This window comes from Myripristis murdjan, chromosome 21 (genome assembly GCF_902150065.1).
Source record: "Myripristis murdjan chromosome 21, fMyrMur1.1, whole genome shotgun sequence".
Classification (NCBI taxonomy): Eukaryota; Metazoa; Chordata; class Actinopteri; order Holocentriformes; family Holocentridae; genus Myripristis; species Myripristis murdjan.
In genome coordinates this window covers 17,130,833-17,146,686 of record NC_044000.1, presented here as the reverse complement: position 1 = coordinate 17,146,686, position 15,854 = coordinate 17,130,833, and the positions used below count along the sequence as shown (strand labels likewise).

Here is a 15,854-nt window from a genome sequence, read left to right as displayed (position 1 = left end):
TTGAACATGTAAGTAGGATCATCCTAATCGTAATATCCTAGCATATTATGCCAAAGATGGTTGAAAAGCCATGGGCCTCTATGAGTGGTTGCCAAAATAAGGTCCAGGGAAAAAAAGAAAGAAAAAAAGACAGCAAGAAAAGAAAAATAATTTATGTTACTCCACACTGTGGTCTCAATAGAAAGTTATGTAACTGTGCAAAGTCATATCTAACAATAAAAATCTTAGCTGGGGTTTATGGCAGCAAATGTTATCAGCCAGGGCTACGTGGTCTGATATCAAATCTGCTTTGCTGGCCTTCACTGGGCAATTATTCAGGAGCGTTGTTAAATGCTATGACACCCATCAGAGCAGGTAGGTGTGTGTGTGTGTGTGTGTGTGTGTGTGTGTGTGTGTGTGTGTGTGTGTGTGTACTGCTACCACTGTGCTACTTATCTCTTGTACTTGTCAAGACATCAGGAAAAGGCTGCTCAATACTGAACACTGAGGAATCAGCCAGGGACCCCCTCTGTGCATCATCTCTCATCTATAAAAGCTGTATGAGTTGTTTCTTTTTTCCTAGTGTCACTTTTTTCTGTTGGCGTGCGAGTGACGACACGTGCGCTGTTTTTGATTTTTCTCCATTCTGATTGGTCCACCTGAACATGAGAGTGACAGCGGCCAAGATGGCGTCGGGCTACAGAGAAAAGTGATGAGGATAGAACAACAACAAGCGATATAACTACGTGATACTGTGCGTGTATTTTTCAGCGAGCGTTTTTACCGGAGCTCCTTTTAAACATCGGGAAGTCGTCGCACCTGCACAGAGGGACAACACGGTGCTTCTGCGTTAGAGTTACCCATTTAGCTAACGTTTGCTAACTAGCTGCTAAAGTAGCTAGCGTAGCTAACGTTAGCTAACTCCAGTGTATCTGCGGAAGGCGAGAGAGGAGATACATTGTGCTTTAAGGCAGCCCGAAGCACAAGTCAGCCAGCTAAGCCGATGTTCTTACATTAAGCGAGGTTGCTTTACTGTTGTGCTGCTCTGGCAATTGAAATATTACAGTTTGCACCTCGGAGCAGACCATCTTTAACAGCCGTTGGTCAGGTAACTACAACCATCGCCTCCGATTAGAAAAACTGAACCAGCTGAAGTTAGGCGTCATCTTTGCTGATCTGACGCCATGGCTCACTCCCCTATTCAGAGTGGACTGCCCGGGATGCAGGTAAGTTAACCAGCCTGTAGAAATAACAAGGGAGCCAGCCATTTCTCGTATTTGTTACTTAGCTCGAAAGTTTAGCTTCCTGTAAATGTCAGCTTTTTATCTCGTGGCAAACCGGGTTAACGGTCACGTCTAACGTTAGCACATATGCCAGCAACTTAAAAATTGGCTGAAGTCCAGGTTGGCTCGATGTGATGAGTGACATTTCTGTTGTTCATGCTCTGCCCACAACCTAACAGTTAGTGAAGGAAGGATGTTTCATCATGCTCCGGCTCTGTCTCCTCATCAAGCTTGTTCCTGGGTTCAAATTTATAACAGTCATTGCAAGTTTTGCCAGATACCTTCTGTCACTGAATGATGCACAACCCCAAGCACATAAATGGGATATTCATTGACATGGTTATATTTGGTTAATTTAGTAGAATCTCAGGCCTCTGCTGATGCACTGTGCAGTTGGACACTTTGGATTTGCTACTTCCAGTAGGTGATGATGTGATGTAGTATTGGTATTGAGTATACTCAGTACCAAAAATATAACAAATGTATGATACTGGTGTACTCACTTGAACCCCTGGCTCTGATATGGTTTTAATATCACTCATTCTTGAAATCAGTTCAGGAATAGACCACAGTGCATTATAACTATATCATAACAGGACATTACCAGCTTAATAAGCATTTTGCTTGAAGTTCTTATGTTCAGCTTTATCATTGTCAAGTTGAATCAGCTATTAAACTGGCATTCAACACATGCTGTGGTAGAGGACTTGGTATGAACTAGGTCACTTGGTCATTTCCCATTCACACAATAGATGTAAGACTGACAACCTCTTGGGGCAACATAGCCAAGAGTTGCATGAATTGTGCAGCGTTTGACTGCACGCAGCACTGCTCTTCAATTTGTCTGTCCACAACCAGCTATGGGTTCATAGTGCAAAAGCAGACCCAGGCCCAGAAGCAGCTATGAAGAGGAGTATTAGGAGTGGAGGAGCTGGTGATGAGCCTCAAAACCCCCTGGGCGTGGAGGACAGTAGACCACACGGTTGTGTGGTGCAGATGGGAGAGGATCAAACACAGGCTTTTAGAGGGAGGTTCAGGCAGCTTTAGTTGTTGCAGTAAACCTGCTGACTGTGGAAATGGCAAGTGCGTTCCCAACATGTGTAGTCTGTAGTCACAGTGCCCTTGTTGTTTTTCCCATTGTTTTTACAAAGGTCAGACTCAACATAATAATTTTCACCTGGATGACTGACCACACCAGTGTTTTGACAGTCTTTTGGTTCTGCTATTTCTACTTTGCTTTATTCTGTGCCGCTCCCTCTCTTTGGCTTTGTTGTAAAGTCCCATTGCTATCAAAATTAAACAGCCCCCTCTTTTCCACTTTTTCAAAGTGCAACAACCCCCTTTCGTCTCCCTTCCCATATAGGTCTACCCACCATGCATTAGCAGCTTTACAGGAAACTATCCTCTGGGGAGATATGAAAACCGTATGATTAGATAGCCTGCTGATCATTGCCTGAGCTAGCCTGCTGATCATTGCCTTAACGCAGGGTTATCTGGTAGATGAAGCATCCTGCTAAATTGCAACATTATTAATTGTTGGATTTTAATTTTTCTGATAAAATTGTGAAATATATTATAATGCTTCGACTGACACTTATTAGGCATTAAACTTATTTGCTGATTTGTCATGCAAATTAAGAAACTGCATACATTAATCATGCTTCAGGCAGGTTAGGCTAACCAATGTCGTGCAGGAAGGGAAATTAGAATGGCAGGGATGAAAAGCATTATTCCCTCCCTTGTGGACCATGGGGAAATAAACCATTTAGTTCAGTCAATAAGTCTGGGTGTAGTCCTCCAATTTGTAGCATATCTGCTTCATCTTTATGGTGGAGGTCATTAAGCCTCAGCTCAGCTTGTGCTATGCGGTCTCACTATTGAAGTGTGGTCACAGCTTCTCCATCTATTAGGTACAATTTGATTGGAAAAGGTTAAAAGGCTGGTCTCATACACAGAAGCATTGCTGTTAGCCAGGCTGTGGTACAAAATATGTAAAGGGCTGCTTTGTTTGTCAACAAGGGGAAAATGAAATTCTCAGTAATAGAGGTGCAGATCTACTGTACACACTGGCCGTGGCTGTTATGATTTTTGGATGTGAATTCCACATGCCGCTTAGATTTCTCACAAATAAAGATGATGCTATTGGCTATGGCTTTTGGGAGCCTCAGAACCAGAGCCTACAGAATGGCACAGTCCTCATTAGCCTATACCCTTCCTGACTGTCCTAGTGAAGCAGTAGAAGATGTCATAATGCACAGTAAGGCAGTCTAGGATTTATGGTCCAAACCCTGCAAGTTGTAGCCCAAATCACACCCAGCAGCCAAGTGAACTCTTTACTTGCTGCCCAACCTTTTTTTCCTTCCTGGTCAGTCTGAGCCAACTTTGAAAGAAATGAAATGTTCTGGTGCCCGACCACAGGCCTCTCAAGCAGCTGATTCAGTGACACCATGTAATGTTGGCTAGGCCACTGTCAGTTTCCTGTGGGTCTAAGTTAAAAACTTAAAAACATGTTGTTCTCTCTCTCTCTCTCTCTCTCTCTCTCTCTCTCTCTCTCTCTCTCTCTCCCTATCTCTCTCTCCCTATCTCTCTCCCTCTCTGTCCTACAGAATTTCAAAGCTGACCCAGAAGAGCTTTTTACTAAGCTGGAGAGGATAGGAAAAGGCTCTTTTGGTGAAGTTTTTAAAGGCATTGACAATCGGACTCAGAAAGTTGTGGCCATTAAAATTATTGACCTGGAGGAGGCAGAGGATGAAATAGAAGACATACAACAGGAAATCACAGTGCTCAGCCAATGTGACAGCCCTTTTGTAACCAAGTATTATGGATCCTATCTCAAGGTAAGCTTTCACCTCAGTACAAACATCATTAATTTTGGGACTTAAAGCAGTAAGTCCTCATGCCTTATTACAAAGCATGATGCATATGTTAGTCATATGTTCCTGCAAGCAACTGTAGGCAAGTGCATGTGGGTCAATAAATTATGCATATGGGCAATGGAACAAGTCTTGCCTGTGCACAGATTGTCATAGAACAGCCCAAAAAAAGGCAGATATTATATTAGTGTACGCTAACGCATGCACTAATACAAACCGTGTAAGCTTAGATGTGGAACCATGTGAAAATCTTAGGTATTTTGGTTTCTGTAACAGCCGGGTTGACTATAAGGGATTGCATCACTCATTTGCAAACCATGTTGTAAATAGATGTTTAGGCTACATGTGATAGTGCTTAAAGTGCCTCTCACAGAGCATTTAGTGTGAGTGGGTACTTACCAGCAGTAAAGAGAGAATGAGTGGTCTATTAGCTCAAGTTATGCTGCTGGCTGAAGAAGAGAACCAAGGCTTTTTTGTGTGTGGTATGCACACATGGTATTTATGTATTGCTATCTGTCTTATTTTACAAAACTCTTGAGTGTTAGTCTTAGAGATCCTTGAATCTATTTATTTTGGTCTTCTTGGCAACAAGCAGTCATTGCTGTGGTGTTTTTGCTCTGCACTTTCCAACTTTCCCCGTGATGTATTTTTCCCACAGAACTTGAATGGAGTAGGACGGTCACTCTTTGCCTTGGTCATTTGGCTGGTACAGAGTAAAATGGCAATTACAGTTCTTTGCTATGTTGATGAGTCAATAACACTTTAAAGTGTGTCACACTTGCTTGAGAACTGTGCAGGGATGTTACTGTGAGTGTAGCTTTAAAGCAGAAATTAATTTAACAAATTGTAAACATTTGAATCTGTGTTTTGCTGTGTTACATGAGCTGTCAAAACAACTGAAATCTGACAGTGACAAAGTTAGAATAAAATTTAGCAAAGACAGTGCTTTCCTATTAGCTTCTCCAATCAACATTTGCAAACTAACAAAACTAGCTGGTAAGTTAATCAAACATGCTTAATATAACCTGTTAAATCCCTTGAGCTGTCACAGTTTAGCTGAACTTCAGTGGAGAAGAAAAGTGTTTGTTAACTTTAAATGGCTAATAGACACTGGCTGAAGCACAAGATGTCTTTCCACTGCTTTAGTCCCTGCTGCAAAACCTCTCGTGTGACTTGCTGCAAGTTGGGTGATATGGATGCTAGCCTGGTACCATGGCAACAATACACATAAAAATGTCTTTCACTCCATCCATCCTCGCATGTTGATTTGAAAAGAAAAATCCGTTCTACCCCATTCAAGTTCTGTGATTTTTGGCTTGGACTTTCTGTTCATGAGGTTTCCCAGGGAAGACCCACCCAACACTGGGTGTTGAGAACAGCAAATTAAAGCTTTTTTGAAGTGGGTACAGGTTGACTCAGATATCAGTTTGGTAACAGTGTCAAAACAGACATTTCAGTCAGACTTGTCAAGCGTTGAGTGTGAAAATATTTATTGAGAATTAATGTAAATACAGATTTTGTTTTGGCATCAAGGCCCTGTTTTGCATCACCGACTGTGAAGCAAAATTTTAAGCAGTCAAAACAGAGCAGGGAATGATAAATTGAGATCCCACAGGTGGATGCTGGCTGGCGGTTGGATGTGAGATACACAGGCAACAGAAAATGATTAAGCGAGTTTGACAGCTGTAAAAGACCACCTGGTGTCAGCTGATCTGGATCTGGAGTTGTAGTACCACTTGAGTAGTCTGCCTGAAGTAGCTTCACAGGCTTCCTTTTAATTATTTATTTATTTGAAAATGTTGCAAATTATTACATTAAAGTTCGAGCAGGCAGGAGATGCTACACGAGCTTTCTGTGCACAGCTTGATCAGACAAATGAGTTGCATCTGATCTTTCAGACAAGCCTATGGGACTACTAAGAAGCACTCAGCAGCTCAAACCAGAAAGTCAGTCTGTAGAATTGCAAACTTGCCAAGACTGTATGTACAACAGTTACTCATTTGTAAGGCTGAATACTGATAGGATCTATCAATAGATCTATCAATATACTGCCTTTTGATATCCCATTCCATGATACTTGACAAAAAAGTATTTGAAAAGCAATCACTACTTCTGCTTCTTTTTCTATCTCAGTAAGCAGTACTTTTTTGTTTTGTTTTGTTTGTTTGTTTGTTTTGTTGTTGTTGTTGTTGTTGTTGTTGTTGTTGTTGTTGTTTTAAGACCATTGCCCTATTCCCTGCATTATGCAATTCAATTTGAAGCCATGCGTTTTGGTAAATGTTGACATTCCGTTCATGGCACATTGAAATACATTGATTGATTCTAGGTTTAATTTTAATAAGCTTGCCACCTGATGTCAGGTGGATAATTGCGTACTGTAAAGTGAGTACAAGGAACTATTATTTTGTCAGTATAGACAATGATCATATAAACTGCACCCACACCTGTTAGCATTTTAACCTGTCTACTATAATCAGTGTTAAGCATAATTACCTACTTCATATTTAATGGGTAGTAGTCCTCAGCTGCTAGATAACAACGTAGAAGTCATTTTAACCACTATATTTTAGTGAATTAAATGCAGAAGCATTGATTGCAGCACTCCTAGCTGATAAGCCCATCATTATGTTATTTCTCGGTTCCAATTAACCACAAACCAGTTGTAAAATGTCACCTGTTCTTGATGTTCAACCCTCCTGGTTTATCGCATGTAATATAACATTGTACTCTGACAGATTCACACATTAGCCTGGCATTAGCCTAAATTTGCCAGTGCCGTTTCATCACTTCTAGGCTGCCACAAACCAGTCCACTCTAGCATGAAGTAATTATATTGTCATTTGCATGAATATCATATCCAGTAACACCAGAGGGAAATTATTTGTGGCCAGGGAAAAAGGAGTGGGGATGTCATACCCAGACATTAGGCAAAACCTCTCAACAGTTTAAACTGTTTCACAGCAGTTATTAATGTATAATTGAGGGATTGAGCTTAGCTCTCCTCATTTTAGTGACTTAATGCAGAATTTAGCTATGCGCATTTGGGAATTCTTGTCAGAGACACTGACATTAACCAAAGCTTTTTGCTTTACCTTGTTCATTTGCTCTGAGCATCAGACAAGGTTGTGATAGAGGGATGTCGGGGGCTATTTGGACATTTTATCTCAACGTAACCAAATGCAATGGAGAAATCTGCCTTGGGAATCTCATCTCCATCTTGCCATGCTAATACATGCTTTTCTGCTCCCTGTTGCATTACTGCTGGATGTAGGTTCAGTTCTTTGGCAAGCGTTAGCTCTCTTCATAATGCAGTTGGAAGACATTTAGAGTTGTGTACTCTGCTGTCTGTGTCACTCAAGAATCCATACTACTCTCTAAGACCTGAACAGACCTTATGGAGCAGTGTTGTTCTGTCACACATTGGTTATGGCTTACATACTGTGTGAGATGCTATATACCTGCCTCTGTTTATGTGTGAGTGTGTGTGTCTGTGTCCATCTAATCATATTTGTCTGTCATCACTGCTATTGCTGTTGTTCTCAGCTTTAGTCTGATTGGGCTTATATTTTCATAGTTTGAGGTACCTTGAGGGTACAGTTGCCACACTTAACTAATATATTGCATTATTGAATTGTACTTAGACAGGATAAACTACTCAACATTTATTGCCTCATGTATATTAAAAGCACCACGTATTGCAGTGTAACATCAATAAATATGCCATGTTAATTTTGAGAGATTGGTATAATTAGTGTGAACAACAGTTAGCAGTACCATTGCAGAGAAAACTGGCAGCCTCTACCACTCTCTGCATTTACATTGCATTAAAATTTCAGGAGAACGCCTGTATTGATTTATAGCACGAAATAGACATTGTTTTTTGTTGTTTGCTTTTTGCAAATAATTCCCAACTTTATTCCAGGACCAAATTCGTCTTTTCTAATACTTTAAACTTCATACTCGCTTACTTTGCTGAATTGTTTTTTGGGAAGCACTACACCTAACACCTTTAAGTGACCTAACCCTCCATGTAACTAATGTGTATTTGTGCCATGTCACTCCTCTTGAATAAACTGGTTTCATGTGGTTTCCTGCAGAAATTGGAATTTTTAATTTTGCCAGTTATTCTTTCAGAATAGTCTGAACACTCACTGAGATGAATTTATTTTTCAGGGTACAAAATTATGGATTATTATGGAATATTTGGGTGGAGGATCAGCCCTAGATTTGGTAAGTTTATGTAGAAATAAATTGCTTATTTGGGAGGTGATCTTATTTTAAACTGTGTGGTAAATTATAGGCCCCTGTGATTTAATGTGTACTGTAAATGTTATCTAAACCATTGCCATCTTTCATATCTGCTCAAAGACAACTGATGACATTATGACCACTGATTTATCTCCTCCTCTAGTTGGAACCAGGTCCTTTGGATGAAACGCAAATTGCCACAATTTTGAGAGAAATCCTGAAGGGGCTGGAGTACCTGCATTCTGAAAAGAAAATCCACAGAGATATCAAAGGTAAGAGTGAATGCGGGCCTTTGTATTTGCTTTAACAACAGGCTGAGGAGATAATACCATCTGATACCATGTTCTCTACCTTGCTGTTGTTGTTGTTAAAGTGCAGGCCTTTGGTGTGCATTGGCATCAGTGTTCACCAGCTGTTGAAGAAATACTCTCCTATCTAAACTGTGAATGCCATACTGCATGTATCACATTCACATCTGGAATCACTTGGATTCAACTCCTTATGGCTGACACACACTCACACACACACACACACACACACACACATATATATATATATATATATATATATGTGTGTGTGTGTGTGTGTGTGTGTGTGTATGTATATATATATATATGTGTGTGTGTGTGTGTGTGTGTGTGTGTGTGTGTGTGTATATATATATATATATGTGTGTGTGTGTGTGTGTGTGTGTGTGTGTGTGTGTATATATATATATATATATATATATATTTATCGCTGCTATCTGTCACAACGGAAAAAGTGTAGACATTGCTTTGCCCTCAGAGTCTGCATTCTGTGTAGCATTTAAACTGTCACTATTATCTATGCTGACACCCAATGCTGTGTTTTCTGTTAAGTATCCTTACCAAAATGTAATGTGATGTATCTCATGTTGCTCATGGGCTTGTGTATTTTTCTTCTCTTCTTTTCAGCGGCCAATGTGCTGCTGTCAGAACAAGGTGACGTGAAGCTGGCGGACTTCGGAGTGGCAGGCCAGTTGACAGACACGCAGATAAAGAGGAACACATTTGTTGGCACTCCATTCTGGATGGCACCTGAAGTCATAAAGCAATCTGCCTATGATTCAAAGGTCAATCACTTCAGCCTGTCTCATTATCATACTGATGGTTACTTCAGGATAGAACCATGTGCATTATTCTTTGAAATGTAGTATTCAGATATATAGTACAGCAGAATTCATCCGTGCATAGGGTAATTAAAAAGTAGCAGCTCAATCCACATTACCACGCATGCAACATGGAACACTAACACATTTGAACGCTAAATGGCATAGAAACAGATGTTGACATGACTTGATGTTTTGAAAGTTTGGGAATACTTAAGTATTTGGGCAATAATATAAAAACAGAAAAAGCAAACATTGGTGGGCCCTATAATTTCTGTAATGTGGTAAAGAATTACAGAATTAAATTGCAAAATTCTTCTAACAAACACCCTTTGGAAATGTCAGATTGTAGGGAAAAATAGCTTCAGAGTTAGTCAAGAAGATATGCGAGTGGTTATTGTGTTGTTTTTTTTTGTTACTGGAAGTGCTCATTTGTTAACTGTTAGGTGTTTTTGAATCCTCACATTCACATGGAAATGGTGGTAGTTGTTACATTCTGTAAATGCCAATCATCTGGATAGAATGTCTTTCATGAGAGTGCAAGACCACTATGTGAATAAAGTCAATGTGCTTATTCCGTCTGTCATTTTTAAAGCTCATTGTAAGATGTATTTCCATGACTAGAAATGTCAGTATTTATTTAAAGAGCAACCACAGCACGTGTCACTGCAGCTTCTCAACAAAACCGCTCGGCCACAGTCTGAGTTTGCAAAAGGTTCCTCTTATACACTAATGCTGCTTGCCTCAGCCAGTTTAAAAGTCACAATTTGCATTATTCTTCTTCGAACATCACATGCTGTTCAACCAGTCACATGCTAGACAAGTGTGTATGATTCTACTGTATTAACGAGAGAGGTTTTTTTGTCCCAAATTGTTGTGTTTTCTAGGCTGATATATGGTCGTTGGGAATAACAGCAATTGAGCTGGCTAAAGGAGAGCCACCCCACTCTGAGCTCCATCCTATGAAGGTTTTATTTCTCATCCCAAAGAACAATCCACCAACACTGGAGGGAAACTACAGTAAACCACTTAAAGAATTTGTAGAAGCTTGTCTAAATAAAGAGCCCAGCTTTGTAAGTTCAAAAGACACTTGTTTGAACTTAATCCCTAGATTTGCTCACTGTACATAAAGAAATCTATATTTGTAATATTCCCTATTGACTTTCTTTTATGTGTTTTCTCAGAGGCCATCTGCCAAAGAGCTGTTAAAACACAAGCTGATTGTACGGTATGCCAAAAAGACGTCATATTTAACAGAGCTAATTGACAAATACAGGAAGTGGAAGGCAGAGCAGTCTCGGGATGAATCCAGTTCTGATGACTCTGATTCGTAAGTTGTCTGTACCATCATCAAACTCGGGGAGAGAAAACCCTGTCAGATTTATACTGTCAAGGTAACATGTAGCAGCTAGTGCATCCTATGAGGTCCTCATCATTTTGTGACATTATAGGGAGCCAGACGGCCAGGCATCTGGAGGCGATGACTCTGGAAATGATAAATGGATCTTCACCATCAGGGAGAAGGACCCAAAAAAGTTTCAGAATGGGGCAGCACAGCCTGCTGAGCTGGAGAGGAAGCAGGTAAGACTGTACACAAATGCAGACAAAAAAAATGCAAACGATGAACCCCTCTCACATGCCAGAACAAGACTTCTGTATGTTAAATGTTTCCCCTATTTCTTTTTTTTTAAACCTTAAAATCCTGCTTAATTTTCCAGGTGCAAGAGAGTACAAAGAGGCCTTTGTCACAAAGCTGGTCAACAATCTTTTCCCCACTGTTTTCTGAGGTAAATGCAACATTTTAATTTATCCCATATTAGAATAATGGTGATTCTACTGAACAGGTGGTTCCAAGCATAACCACTACAAAATTAGGACCAAAAGAGAGCGCTGCTGAGGTCCTCATGGTGGAAGAACATGCAGCTCTGAAAGGTGCTCTTGGGTATTGGGGTCACTGACTTATTTAAAAAAAACAAAAAACAAAAAAAAACAAAGCACTCCATGTCACAATTAAAAAAAATACAGTTCTATTAAACATTAAAAACAATTAAAAACTTTAATGTGTTTAATGTAACTGAGTAACTAAGGTGGTCTGACTGATAGATTCAGATATTCAGATTCAGATATACTTTAATGTCATTCAAACATGTTAAAAAACATGGAAGAATGAAAAGTGTCTCCCAGGACCAGTGAATAATAATAGATAAATGATAACCTAAAAACCAATAAGTTAAAATATATAATAAATAAAACATATAACAAATCATGTGTAAACTGCAACATGTGGGATAAAGTGCAGTAGTGATGGAGAGGTTCAGAGGACATAGCCCAGAGTTCATGAGTCTCACATAGCCCAGAGTTCATGAGTCTCACAGCCTCATGGAAGAAGCTACACCTCAGTAGGGATGTCCCGATCACGTTTTTTTGCCTCCGAGTCCGAGTCATTTGATTTTGAGTATCTGCCGATACCGAGTCCCGATCCGATACTTCTATAAAACCAGGAAATGATATGTTATTAATGATTGAACAAAAATGATAGGAGGATGTATCAGTAATTATTTCACCTGAGGGTTGACAGAGTACTTTTTGCTGTAACAATATGTTAAATTATTATTTGTTTTAACAATGTAAATTGCTTATCAAACAGACCTAACAATTCAGCTACCAATGAATGAGCAGTAGTATGCATGTGATAACATAGATCGAAAAATAAGCCAAAGTGATACCTCTTCTCTGAATAGACAAGCTAAGCCAGTGTGCTGCTGTTAGCCAGCGAAAAATACAGCGGAGTGGCACCTCTTCGCTTTGTTTCACAATCTATGTCAGTGCGCTGCTGTAGCTGGAAAGTTTATCTGCCTTTCGGAGTCGGTTTCCGTTTTATTTGGCTAATTCCGCGATTCCGTCCGTGATAGTAGCAGCATATCACCAGAGCCCGTCTACTGTATTAGAGTTTCTCTGATATCACACGCCTCAGCTTCAAAACAAACTGCTGCGTGCTGCCGTGTTCCGCGCATGCGCTGTTCAGTGGTGTCTGTCACAGACAGACCCGGCCTGTAAACGTTGGTATTTTATTCTCATTTATTTTTTATCACTAATAGCCCATATATTGAAAATGTGATTAAAAATAATAACAATAAATATACATATGTATATATATTATTTATCCGATACCTGATCGGGACATAACGTCCGAGTCCCGATCGAGTCTTCAGTCATGTGATCGGCCCCGATTTCCGATCACATGATCGGATCGGGACAACCCTACACCTCAGCCTATGATAGGCCATAGAATCTAGTTTCAGAGCACCTTGTCATTGTCACTGTTGTTTGACAGGTCATGTTCCAAGCAGAATATTCAGATAGATTATTCAGATGCATTAAAATGTCTTCTAAAAGATGTCATTTTTGCAGTTGAAAGAGAAGGGTGAGGCAAGTAATGGCAAGCCGGAGGCTGCAGAGGAGCTGAGGGAGGCCATTTTCCTGGCTGACGAGGCATGCCCAGGGATCTGTGACTCCATGGTGACTGAACTAGTGCAGAGACTTCAGAGGTAATGGCAGTCCCCATCAATGTTTTTTTTTTACATCATTGTTAGAAGTTATTTTTCATCTCAGACTGTGTTACCATTATTGAGTATTTGTTTTGACAGTAAAATTGAACTTTGGTGTTTGGTTGTACAGTTACATTGGTGTGTTGAGTCCACATGGTGGTGAAATATCCTCTTTAGTTGCTCTGCGTTCTCCTGGGCCGCTGATCCAAAATACTACTTCTCTATCCACTTCCATAGTGTGGCAAAACAGGTTTAAAAAAATCCACAAAATAATACTTTTAGCATATAAACAAATCTTAACAAACCGATTTTTTTTTTGAGGAAATTAAATGGCTAATCTAATTGTAAAGTAGATCCGACAGATAGTGTCTGCAGGAAATGTGCACATTGTAGCCTCACACCAGGAAGTAACAACCTGATATTACTTTCACAAATACTGTATTTCCCCAATTAATAGCCCGGGTGTTTAATATGCAAAATCAACTTGGACCCCAGGCGTTTAAAAGAACCAGGCGGCTATTCGCTGCAGGCCTTTATTTATTTTTACTCAGATCTGCACCAGGCCATTGTTGTGATGACAGTTACTGTCCAACATATTTTTTAGTACAAAAGTACTGTAAGGCATAAGGTAAACATATCTGTACATATAAACGTAGTGCAAACCGCTCGTGCTGCGAGTTGTTCCCTCTGACACTTCCGTTTTCTGTCAAAATAAGAATTAGTCGGTCGATTTAAGATTACGGTACACCCTTTTTTCTAACGTTAGCTAGCTCTCTTATTTTGACAGAAAACGGAAGTGCCGCACAGTTATTGTGCGGCTAACTGTTTACTTCTGCAAAAATAAGGTGAATAGCCTTATTTTGGGTTACCTCAGTATAATGCAAATAATCGCCCCGGCAGTTATTCGGGTGGGCGTTTAACACGCAAAATGGGTGCAGACCCCAGGCGTTTAAAAGAACCAGGCGGCAATTTGTGGCCCGGCGATTAATTGGTGAAATACGGTAATTGTAATTACGTGGGAAAGATGGTACCAGGACGTATATTTATATTGGCGTGATCCACTTTGTTTTGTATTCATTTATATGCTAAAATTGGGACCTATTTTGCTGTGCTATGGAAGTGAATGGAGAGATAGAAGTTCAGTATTCTGGATTAGCAGCCCAAAGGAGCGCGGAGCAGCTATTGATGATCACCACCATGTGGGCTCAGATAACATCCAGGTAACTATAGTCCAGTCCAACAGTCCAACACTCCACCAAAGATCAATTTTGCTTTAACATTTGGCCTGCGCAGAGAGAAACCTTAGAAGCATTTCTTTCCATTTGTCAGGTTTTCTCTGCCAAGGGCTGCCACCTCTCAGTGAGAAGAGTTACATCCAGCTGTGCTCTCGCTCTCCACCCTGATGGCAGCGGTCAGATCTTTGCCTCTGACATCCACAGCTGAGATGAAATCTCCCAGGAAGGTCTCCATAACTCATTCGCCTAAAGCAAATACTGGCCTACTTAATGTCTGTCGATACCACGTAGGGTCCTATTCAGGACAGTCAGTGGCCAGTCACCCAGCTGCCACCTTGACTGCCACCTGCTGTAAAATGTCCCTCCTCAATACCTCCTTCACAACTATTTTATTTTAAGGATGGAGTTAGCTGTTTTTTCTGCAAAGGACTGAGTTTTTTTGGTGTGGCTTATTCCTAAAGGTTTACATTCAGCAACCTTTTCGATAAAGTATTTTAATTGTGTGCATGTGTGTGTGGCAGTGCGAGATATCCTGTGAAATGTGCAGTGAAGAGTGATGAGTGGATTGAAACATTCTATTGAAAACTCAGGTATCCTGCTTTAAGTGGATTGGGTCTTCTGGGAGATGGAAAGAGCTCTGTTGGGTGGTTGTACAGACTTGTAAATAAGCTCATTTTTACAGATACCGAAAAATAATGGAGCGTGCGTAAAGGAATCACTGTGTACAAATGGCCAAATGCAAACTGTAGATAATGGTTAAAAGGTAAATATTTTGAGAGACTAAAATGGCCAAAATTGAGATTGCCTTGCCTTTATTACTTGTTCTTTTGTATATCAGTCTTTGATTTCTCATGTTGTAAAACTTTTATAAGTACTCATCCATTGAATGAAAATGGCTGCCCTCTATCCTGCTTTAGTGTTGATTTATTTTGTTATTACTTAATGCTCTTGGGGTTTTGGTTTCACACTTAATGCTGTGGCTGTCATTGTAATGTTGAAGATACAGAATGTAAAAAAATGGCTGGATCACTCAAACCCCCTCCAGTTTTAAACACTGGATACTGTTTATTCCCAGCCCCAGTTCCATGAGGCCTCAAGTTGTGTTGGTTTGTTGGACTTCTCCCTCAATCATTTTTTTGCCGAGTGTTTGATTAGTTAGCTAAACTGAGGTTTTGTCCATTCATTCCATTTATAGGGCAGTGCCATCATCTAGCTTAATTTGTCATCTACAGACTCAAGTCTTCCTGGGAGCTGCAGTGGTACAATCTATTTCCTCAGTGTACCAACAGCTTTAATTGCACTTCAGATATAAATGCCTTTGACTATAAACAAAGTAGCCATAATACAGTAGCATGAGGCTTATTATGCAGGTATGCATCATGCTATCTGAAAAGAAGAAAAAAAAAATCCACCTCAAGTCTCACACCTTGGACTGTATGGAGTTGACTGCATTTTAACAGATTAGCCTGGCTGTATCTCTAATTTGGATTTTAGTGAGTAAGACACAGGTGAGAAGTTTTTCAGTTACACAGTAAATGCATAAAGGCATAGACTTCTCA

General features: G+C 40.1%; 1 protein-coding gene across 2 annotated transcripts; it reads left to right on the top strand.

Moving 5' to 3' along the window:
• The first annotated feature begins 651 nt into the window (after window positions 1-651).
• Window positions 652-15,701, top strand: stk24a (serine/threonine kinase 24a (STE20 homolog, yeast)). Of its 2 annotated transcripts, none has more exons than XM_030080710.1 (11): window positions 652-1,205; window positions 3,869-4,099; window positions 8,309-8,365; window positions 8,547-8,655; window positions 9,319-9,476; window positions 10,400-10,585; window positions 10,697-10,842; window positions 10,964-11,093; window positions 11,231-11,299; window positions 12,924-13,060; window positions 14,390-15,701. In XM_030080710.1, the coding sequence occupies exons 1-11, from the start codon at window positions 1,164-1,166 to the stop codon at window positions 14,421-14,423; spliced, it is 1,299 nt and encodes a 432-aa protein (XP_029936570.1). In that variant the 5' UTR covers window positions 652-1,163; the 3' UTR covers window positions 14,424-15,701. The 2 variants fall into 2 exon arrangements, with proteins under 2 accessions (XP_029936570.1, XP_029936569.1); XM_030080709.1 differs by having other exon boundaries at window positions 12,909-13,060.
• The last annotated feature ends 153 nt before the right edge of the window (window positions 15,702-15,854 follow it).

What these genes read in the sequence shown, in the direction of transcription:
- stk24a (XM_030080709.1), top strand. Translation starts at nt 1,164, where the DNA reads ATGGCTCACTCCCCTATTCAGAGTGGACTGCCCGGGATGCAG. An exon ending in ATTATGGATCCTATCTCAAG is followed by an intron (nt 4,100 to 8,308) that starts GTAAGCTTTCAC and finishes TTTATTTTTCAG; the next exon opens with GGTACAAAATTATGGATTAT. An exon ending in AATCTGCCTATGATTCAAAG is followed by an intron (nt 9,477 to 10,399) that starts GTCAATCACTTC and finishes TGTGTTTTCTAG; the next exon opens with GCTGATATATGGTCGTTGGG.